Raw genomic sequence first — 9,872 nt, forward strand, 5'->3', positions numbered from 1 at the left:
ACAATGAATCCTCTAGTTCTAAACAGTGTCAGGTTCACAATGGATGTTCAGTAAATATTAGTTCAATAAGTGAATGAAAGGGATTCCAGAGAAAGAGTACTCTCCAAATTATGTCCACCTCAAACATAGGAATCTCTAACTTTGAATTTTTTACTTATATATCCTGTCTCCTAAACTATTTTCATTTTCTACAAATTTAAGAAAGGATATCACAGACTCTGGGAAAACCCCACCTACAGTTGTGAGAAAGCACATTTCAGACAGCAGGGAAAACCCATAGCTCACCACAACACATTGTAGATTGTCTGGGCCACCGGTGCATAAATTAAAGGGAACTGGAGGAGCTGAGCGATTCGAAGGTAGGAGGAAGGGGGCGGGGAAAACACGTGTGACTATAAATGCTGACACCCTTCAGTGGCTCAGCTAGAGCTCCAGCAGGCACTCGCCGTAGACTGGCTTGACCTGAGATTAACGGAGAATATCGACTGGAAGAAAGATGGGTTCTGAGGATTGTTCCCTCACAGAAGACAGCTCCTTGGAGAGAGGACGACAAAGTAAGTCAGGTCTCATTTTCACATCCCGGTTGTAACTCTCTATAGAGATGAGACATACAGGGAGGGGCAACAGTAGGCTTCCAGTTGTAACTCCATGGAACAGAGTTTATTCTTGTAGATTATTCATTAATTACTGTATTATTTCCCATGCAAACAACTGTAAACCTACTGTTGCCCCTCCCGGTAGCAGCACTTAGGGGAGAAAATGCGGCTTAGTCTTTTGAAGAACTTGGTGACATTCTATGTCCGTCAGGATAAAAAAAGGAAATGGGGAGAAGTAAATATTTCTTCATCTATGAAAAGCTAGGATTCCTGAGATGGGAGGAAGCACGAAGGTGGATTTCAGAAGATTTTCAAAGATCTGTGTCTTTGTTTCCGTTTATATTATCTCATTTTTTAGATGGACTTACAAAACTCCCTGCTCTGGCCCAGTGCACTCGCCATCACTTTCCCACCTCCATCTGTACCTATTCCAGGAAGCATTGACTTTCTTTGCAAAAAATTCTGTTTTCCACATAAACAGTCACACTCTTGATTGCCTCCGCTTTGTGTCTTTGTGTGCCTTCTGTGTGCCTTGTCTCCTGTTCTCATGACAGCATCTTCCAGTTGCTGGAAATGAAGGTTTCCAATCTTTGAGAGAATAGCCATATTAGCATCCAGACATTTACAGTGTTCAACGGTAATTTATCAAGAGAATGTCATGAAATAATTCTTGAAAACGCCATCTTCATCTTCTGCTTCTATATTCTTTGTAGGGCTTTTTTCCTACACTAAATCCTTCAGTTTCACCCATTCAATCACTAGCTTCAAATTCTACATGAATCAGACATTTTTCTTTCTTTTGTTTTTTTTCATCAAAATATGATTATGGTGGCTATATACTACTTCTGCTCTTCTATTTGTCTATTCTGTCCAGAGACCTATTCTATTTATTATAACAGAACTTTCCATTGTTTTCCTATAACTTGTTTCTGTGAGGCTTTCTTAATTTATTTCATTTATCCCTCTTCCATTTTTAATTATCGAGGTGCCCCAAAACCTAGCATGTAGGAAGCAGAGCTTATTTGTAAGCAGTAATAAAAGGATGTGCTATGATCGGCAGAACTGGAACAATGTAGAGGAAGGGATTGTCTTTAGAGTGTGTGCCTATTAAACTGTTTTGCATTAGAAAAGCTTTGATTGCCTCCCATAAACCCATCTTTCTCTTAAGAACACAAAACTGAGTCTGGATAACAAGTGCCAAGCTGTACAAAATTTTTGGTAACCACATAACCATCACTTTACGGTCCAGTTGAGCTGCCAAAAAGAAAGACAACTGTAACAATAAAACTACTCAATAAATAGAGGGCATAGTTTCAAAAAGATCCTAATTCAGGAATTCTTAACTTTTCCTGAGATCATCCCAATTTTCTGTGGAATGTTTCGTTTTTGCTGCCCTTATACTTGCTTGATTAGTATGAAAAACCATTGGGCATCGCCCTTAGGTGACTCAATACGTAATTGTGGATTTATTTTCGATTTCTCCATTAATGGACTGAGACCATAATCAGAGCGGAAGTATAGCCTGAGGGGGAGTGTTTTGTCACCTGGGTGATAAATCAACTGAGCAACAATAGCCCTCACTAAGGGATGTAAAGTACAGTCTGAAAATCATCGGCACAGTTCACCCACTAGATGAGCCAAGGGACTAAGGTGGCCTTCGGGGTCCCTGGCCTGCTTGGATGAGTGAGTTAGGGTCGGCTCAGGAGCAAACGCTGTTGCTGCGGAGTCTAAGCCGCACGAGGAGAAGTGAAACTAGACAGAGAGCTCGGAGCTGTTACCTCCCTGCCATGGCTCCTCTGGCAGCAGCTGGGCTCTGGGGAGAAAAGGAAGATTTGCTGTGAGAGGCTGAAAGAAATAGAACTAAGTAGGAGTGAAGTAAAGACTTCTCTTGGAAAAAATCTGAATGCAGATCTGCGCTGAAATCCCAGAAGCAGAAACTGATGTTGACATTCAGTACATGGTAAATGACATTAAAGAAGACAACATCTCTTTGTCCAGTTCACTTTAGAGAAATGTTATAAGGCAAATGCATTGTTTTAATGCATTTCAAGAGATGTGACTTATAAAAGTCATCCATACTGAAAAACAGGATATTTTCACATTTTGAGACTTATTTTATGGTATATTTTAATATCATTCAAGTAGCAATTTTACATTTCAGTTGCTTAGAACATAATAGGGAAATATGTATATCTTAGGAGGCCAAATTTTAAAAAATTGATAGCTCTTCCTAGCAAAAATCAAATTCAAACTCTGAGTCACAAAATCCCCTTCTCTCCTTTCTCAATTATTTGTTTATATTTTAGAACAGATATCCTTCTAGGTTTTCTTTTGTGTGTGTGTGTGTGTGTGTGTGTGTGTGTGTGTGTAACTAAAGATCATCCTTCACATCAGAATTATATTCTAAATCCTTCCACAGAAATATTTTTATTGGTGAAATCAGCTTTTTACTTTGTTTCAGCATTAGACAAAGGGTAAATGAGAAAATTAACTTCTGCCCAATGTTTGGTATTTACTACTCTTATGTTTCCTCTATTATTTTAACTTTTCTTGGAAAATTCAAATATTTTCTGTTCATTCACATGTCATTTTAATTCAGGTATAATTTACATACCGTAGATGCACAGGTCATAAGTGTAAAGTTTAATGAGGTATAACTACAACTCCAATCAACATTTGAAATTTCATCACCCTAGAAAGTTCCCCTGTATTCCTTTCTACTCAAATTACCTTTCCTACACACATCAAAGCAAATACTCTTCTGAATTCTGTCATCATAGTTTAGTTCAGCTATTCTTGAATGTTATATTAAATGAAATATGCACTTTATAATTGCAGATGGATTTTTTCACTCAACATTTTTTGGGGGGATTTATCCATTTTGTTGCATGGATCAGTCGTTTGTTTTTTTAAATTGCTGAGTAGAATTTCTTTTTATGGATAATAGCATAATTTGTTTATCCATTTTCCTACTGATGTGTATTTGGGTTATTTCTAGGATTTGGCTCTTAAGAATAAAACTGCCATGAATATTCTTGTGCAAAGCATTTTTGAGACATATTTCCATCTTTTGAAAAAATACATAGGAATAGAATTGCTGGATCATAGGGTGGGTGTATACATAATTGTGTAAGAAACAGTTTTCTAAAGTACTTTTTCATTTTACTCTCCCATCAATAATCTATGAAAATTTCAATTGCTTCACATCTGCACCAACTTTACCAAAACTACTATCAATCTTTTTTATTTTCAATCATGCTAGTTTTAGATATTAATATATCAATTCAATATTTTTTAATTACACTATCCCCCTTTTATCTTCATTTACATCATCTCTCTTAAACAGTAGATGCATAAAGGATAAGGGATTATGCTTAGGGATTTTTTTATAGGTCATCCAGGGTAATCGAGTGTTTAATAAATGTTCCTATAGTGTTTAAAGCAATAAAACTATGATAAACTTAGAATTTTTATAGCTACGAGGTACATATATTGGGGAGATACTTTATGATCTCCTGATTATGCCTATATTGTTTCACTTCTATCCAAAAAGAAACTGTCCAAATTCACTCAAAATTTGGAAAAAGTTACCTTATAAGTTTTATAGAAGATAGACACATTACTTTTTAAATTAAATGCCTCAAGAAAATATCAAATGTCCCTATCTTACTTCTGCAGTCACCTGAATTCACTATCTGCTTTCTCTCTTCAGATAACTCTGCCAGCCTTCACTTTGCAACACATCGTGAAGGGCACCTTCAAGTTCCTGTCCCATGTGCTGTGCTGAATGTGGTCATCATCACCATTTTGGTCATAGCTCTCATTGCTTTATCAGGTGGGTCTGCACTTCATGAATTCGAGTCTCTTTGCTGTAAGCATTTGTTGTAATCCCAGCTGAAATCAACAGAGATTACTTGGTCCAATTAATCAGAAATTCTGAGTAATTTTAGGAGTATCCCACATATTATACATGGTGGATTTCCTAAGAAATACTAAATATAATTTTATGTTTCATGGATGATTAATATAATACCATTTTAAGTTTTCTAGAGGTTTTTTTTAAATTAAATTTATTGGCGTGACATTGTTAATAAAATCATATAGGTTTCAAGTGTACATTCCTATAATACATCATCTTTATATTGCATTGTGTGCCCACCACCCACAGTCAAATCATCTTCCGTCACCATAGATTTGGCCCCTTACCCTTTACTACCTCTGAACTCCCTTCCCGCTGGTAACCACCGTGCTGTTTTCTGTGTCCATGAGTTTCAGTTTTATATCCCACATATGCGTGAAATCACTTGGTTCTTAGCTTTTTCTGACTGACTTATTTCACTTAGCATGATATTCTCAAGGCCCATGCATGCTGTTGACCATGGCAGTCTTTCATCTTTTCTTATGGCTGGGTAGTAACCCACTGCATATATGTGCCACATCTTCTTTTTCCAATCCTCTACTGAAGGACACTTTGATTGTTTCCATGTGTTGGTCACCAATGAATAGTGCTTCAATGAACATACGGCTGCATTTTATCTTTGAGAGTAAATGTTTTCAAACTTCTTGAGTAGATATCCAGAAAAGGGATTGCTGGGTCATATGGTTACTCTATTCTTAATTTGTAAAGAAATCTCCATGCTGTTTTCCAAGGTGGTTGTAGCAGTTTACATTCTCACTAGCAGTGAATGAGGGTTCCCTTTTCTCCACAACTCTGGGGCTTTTCTATAGGTATGAAAACTGTCTATGATTTATACATTACTGTGGAAGAAAATTACATTACTGTGGATTTGAATATGGAATGAAAGGGGCTGATTCAGATTCTAAAAAAATCAACATTTAGTTAGAAAAAATGTGGGCTTCACATTCATTGTTGACAGAAAAAATAATATCTAAGCCATAGATCAATCAGGACTTGGCCAGTTTTTTGTCTTTCATCTCAAAGACCACAGAAATGTGGTTATGGATAATTAAGAATATATCTAGAAACTCCCAGGGGCAATTGTCATATGGTATTCAAATATACCAAGATACCTTTGTGTCTTTTACAAACATGATTTTTTACAATTTTATCAAACATCTCCAGTCATAGATCTTTTTGTATTCTAAATTACTTCCCTGCAAATTATTTTCTCTTCATCTTCCAATATAGTATTTTGTCTACTGCAAGTTTAAATTTCTCCACCTCTGCACTCAGATTCAAGACCTTACTTGACATTTAAAAGCACTTTACTGTGTCTAGTCCAAGGCTATTTTCAAGATATTTCTGTTTTTCTACCACTTTCGGACATTAAAGCCAAAGAGCCACCCTCTTTTCTCTTATACCCTTTACAATGATGATTAGGCACAATGGAGGATGTGAATAGGTGAGAACCTGCCTTACGCTTCTCAGAATTCACCACCTTGGCTTTCACCCTTTGCTTTGTCACCTGGTACAGCACAGCATCCCCTGGACTAGGTTTGCATGCTGTAGGTATTTAGTTTCTTTTGTTACTAAAACAAACAATTTTCCTGTCCACAGTGGGCCAATACAATTGTCCAGCCCAATATGTATATTCAGAACCATCAAACACCGGTGTTTCTTCATGCTCAGAGGACTGGATTGGATACCAGAAGAAATGCTACTTTATTTCCAATATAACAAGGAATTGGACCTTGGCTCAAAACTCTTGCTTCAAACATGGTGCTAGCCTTGCTGTCATTGATTCTGAAAAGGACATGGTAAGATAGTAGTCAATAACAATTTCATAAAATGTTGTTATAGCTAATCTGTGATTTCCTTTTTTTTTACAAGTGAAGAAAACACTGTACCTTTGTCCATGTAGGAAAATTTAGTCTGAGGTCAAAATGAGAGTTCTGTTTAGTCTTGCAAATTTGATGTGAATGCTTAGCTTCAAAGGCCAGAAATCCAAATGAGTCTCTATAGAGTTAATAAGTGATCAGCTTAGCTACCGTACCTCAGATACAGCTTTGAGAAACTGCTTTTGAGAATTTATTATACTTACCCAGAAGGGTTGTTTAACATGCACCCCCTTTGTGTTTTCTTCAAGATCTTTTTAAAACGACATGTGGGTAGAGCTGAACACTGGATTGGGCTGAAAAATGATGCTGGTCAGGCATGGAAATGGTCAAACGGCAAAGACTTTAACAACTGGTAAGTTTCAAGATGTTTCTTTATCTTTCCCAGGCTGGTAGCTCAGGAAAACCATTTTCCTTTTTTCCACTGTTCAATATGAACATTGTGCTTTTTATGAACAGAGCCTTAACAGTTTCTTTTGTATGCTTATAGTCTTTGCAATTCTTTAATGAAAGACTTTCATATTATCATTTGATTCTTTGCATCTACTTGGAATTCATACAATAAATGCTTCTAGTAATTTTATCTCAGAAAAAAATTAGTGTGGATAAAAGACTCAGAAATATTCCAGGAATTATTATGATGACGCAAACAAAATCTAATATTTCCAATCTCATATTAATATTTCACTGATGAACTAGTGTTTGAAAAATAATTCCCTCTTACTCTTTCCCTGTTCTCATCTCCACAGGGATAACAAACAATATTTTCATAGCTAATTAGCAGCTTCTAGGGTCGTGAAAGGAAAATTGCCCCAGAATTAAAGATGCTGACGTTATTTTTATTACCTGCAATTAAAGTTTTAAAGTTTGAAGGACACTTTATAAGTTTAGTGTTAATCTTTGTCATCTGAAAACTAAGAGTTAATAAATTTCTAGCTATCTAAATAGTCTTATTATAATTACTGATACAGAGATTAAATTCAAATCTCTAGAAAAGGAATTCTTAATGGCTATCATATGGTATCATATCCACAGATGAGCTTCAGGAGCCATAAGCCCCCTAAAATTGCATGCACAAATATGTAGTTTTGTTGAATGTGTATACTTTCTGGGAATTGTTTCTTGAAGAGTTTGTTAACTCAGAAATGATCAAGAGTCACTCCTCTGGTGGCCTGGCAACCAAATAAATGGAGCTTTTCACTTTTAGCTTTGTACCTTCCTTCCACACATGCTTCCTTTCAATCCCTGTCTACTACTTCTCCAGATTAGTCTATGATCATTTGACTGGCAGATGCATTCCTATTCAGCAAAAAAAAATTTTCTTAAAGCAGAGGCCGCTACCACCACAAAGTTTTTATGTTCATGTAACTGAACGGAAATGATGAACTGAAAATAATTCTTAGTTTCTTTCTTGTTTGACAGGTTCAGCCTTACAGGATCAGGTAACTGTGCATTTCTGAATAGCACAGAGGTCAGCAGCACAGAATGTGGAAAGGATTTACACTGGATATGTAGCAAACCCTGCAAATAATGGGGAATCATCTTTGCTTATAGACTATTCTACCATGAAACTCAAGGAAATTTGTATTGTTGGATGCTGCTCTATGGTCAGACGCTTTTGGAAAACTTCCTCCAAACAAGACTGTAGAAAAGGGAAGAGAAATTCCAGGAATATCTGCTTTGTGGAATACCTTTGTCATGAGCTGAAAGCATCAATGATTGACGGATATTTATGTTCGAGAATGCAATGAATGACTTTAAACCTTTTGAATGCACTTTATACTTTTTCAAATTCAGAAATAATAAAATAGCTAGGTTTAGAGTTATTATTTATTGTAGAATGAGTACCAACGATGAGTGTCCTTCACGCATTTGCACTATTTGAAGGAATTAGGTGGCAGTATTAAAAACTGAATGTAAACAACAGGAATTTTAACCAGTGACACAGATATTTAGTCTAAATGCATTTGTTAAACACAGAGAACATTTATAAGTGAATGAATGCTTATGAAACTAAGCTTTGTAATATTTCTCTCTTTTTGGAGACGTTTGCTAGGTTACTTTGTCACTTTTTCCCCCCAAAGAATGGGATGACCAGATATTTATGTCGTGGTTGTTTTGTTACTCCTTCAGTGTCTCTTTCAACGGTACTTAATTTTTGCCTTTAGGACCTATACACCATGTTTTACAAAGATAAAAACAAAACCAAAGAACATGAGAAATATTTGTAAAACAGATAAGTGTTGGATAGTGTGCAATAAATGATCCTCGCCGGTGTGGCTCATCCCTATGTGTCAAATCTCTATGAGGAAAAATTCTGTATTGTTCAAGCCTAGAACAATAAGATATCTGATTATAAATGTGGGCCTCTCCTAATCAACTTTACCGTGTGCAGTACTTCATGTGAAGGTTTTTAGTGCAATAAAGTGTTTGTTTGTTTGTCTTTTGTATTCAGTGCAATTATAAGCTGTTTTTATGTGTGTTAAAATAAATATAGAAACAACAAAATGATTCCTAAGAAGTGTTTGTTCCTTTAAAATACACTAAAAATTATGTCATACTAGAAATAAAAAAAAGAATGCTATAGCTTTTTCAAAAACATATCTACTATAAAACCTTAGCTTTATAATGTGTTTTCTACTTTTTGAATTGTTTTTATATGTGTGCTTCCAAAAGGGCCATATCCATTTTTCTGTATAATAGCAGATGCTCAGTAAATATTCTAATTGACTTGAAAAGAAGTTATCTCACTTAAAATGTTTTGTTCCTATTATTTTCTTCTTCTTTATTGTTTATCACCCTCATACTAAAGAAGCACGAGCCTCACCAGTGTGCTCAGTTGGTGGAATGCCGTCCCTTGCACCAAGAAGTCACAGGTTTAATTCCTGGTCAGCGCACGTGCCTGGGTTTGCTCCCCAGTAGGGGGCGTGCAGGAGGCAACCTATTGATGCTTCTCTTTCATCAGCTGTTTCTCTCTCTTTCCCTCTTCCTTCCTCTCTTTCTAAAATCAATAAAAACATAGTTTAAAAAAAGATTGTTAGAACTAATAAACAATTTTTTTTACAAAGCAGAGAGAAAGTAGGAGACACCTAAGGTCATTTTGTGGGGACCTACTTATAGCTCATTCTCTCTCCAATAAGAGGATAATTGGTCCTAATAACCAATGCTCTGAAAGCATCTTGTTCAATTCCGAAATGCTATACATATTTTAGTTATTTACATAAATGATTCATTAAATGGAAATGAGGCACTACATAACCTTCATGGTACATTTCAAGCAGGAAAAATCCATTACCTTTAAAATTGTTTTATGAATATATTATTCTCTGAAAGTTGGAAATGTACACTATATGTGGCATCTTTCAACCGTTGTCACTAGTATGACATACCGAAAGGAAATGTGGATTCCAGACACTGCTAAGTGATAAATAATATAGAAAGTCTCTTAATCTCAGTGTCTCTCAGTTCTCACAGCTGTAA

The 9,872-nt window shown here is 35.9% G+C and overlaps 1 protein-coding gene across 1 annotated transcript; it reads left to right on the forward strand.

The window, feature by feature from the left end:
* Positions 1-425: 425 nt before the first annotated feature.
* On the forward strand, positions 426-8,908 carry CD69 (CD69 molecule). The gene is made up of 5 exons (XM_081128512.1): positions 426-554; positions 4,309-4,431; positions 6,115-6,314; positions 6,644-6,747; positions 7,815-8,908. Exons 1-5 carry the CDS (start codon positions 497-499, stop codon positions 7,921-7,923), a joined length of 594 nt encoding a protein of 197 aa, XP_080984638.1. The 5' UTR covers positions 426-496; the 3' UTR covers positions 7,924-8,908.
* Positions 8,909-9,872: the final 964 nt, after the last annotated feature.

Source organism: Miniopterus schreibersii (assembly GCF_964146895.1).
Source record: "Miniopterus schreibersii genome assembly, chromosome: 2".
Classification (NCBI taxonomy): Eukaryota; Metazoa; Chordata; class Mammalia; order Chiroptera; family Miniopteridae; genus Miniopterus; species Miniopterus schreibersii.

What these genes read in the sequence shown, in the direction of transcription:
- CD69 (XM_081128512.1), top strand. Translation starts at nt 497, where the DNA reads ATGGGTTCTGAGGATTGTTCCCTCACAGAAGACAGCTCCTTGGAGAGA. An exon ending in CTTGGAGAGAGGACGACAAA is followed by an intron (nt 555 to 4,308) that starts GTAAGTCAGGTC and finishes TTCTCTCTTCAG; the next exon opens with ATAACTCTGCCAGCCTTCAC. An exon ending in TTGATTCTGAAAAGGACATG is followed by an intron (nt 6,315 to 6,643) that starts GTAAGATAGTAG and finishes GTTTTCTTCAAG; the next exon opens with ATCTTTTTAAAACGACATGT.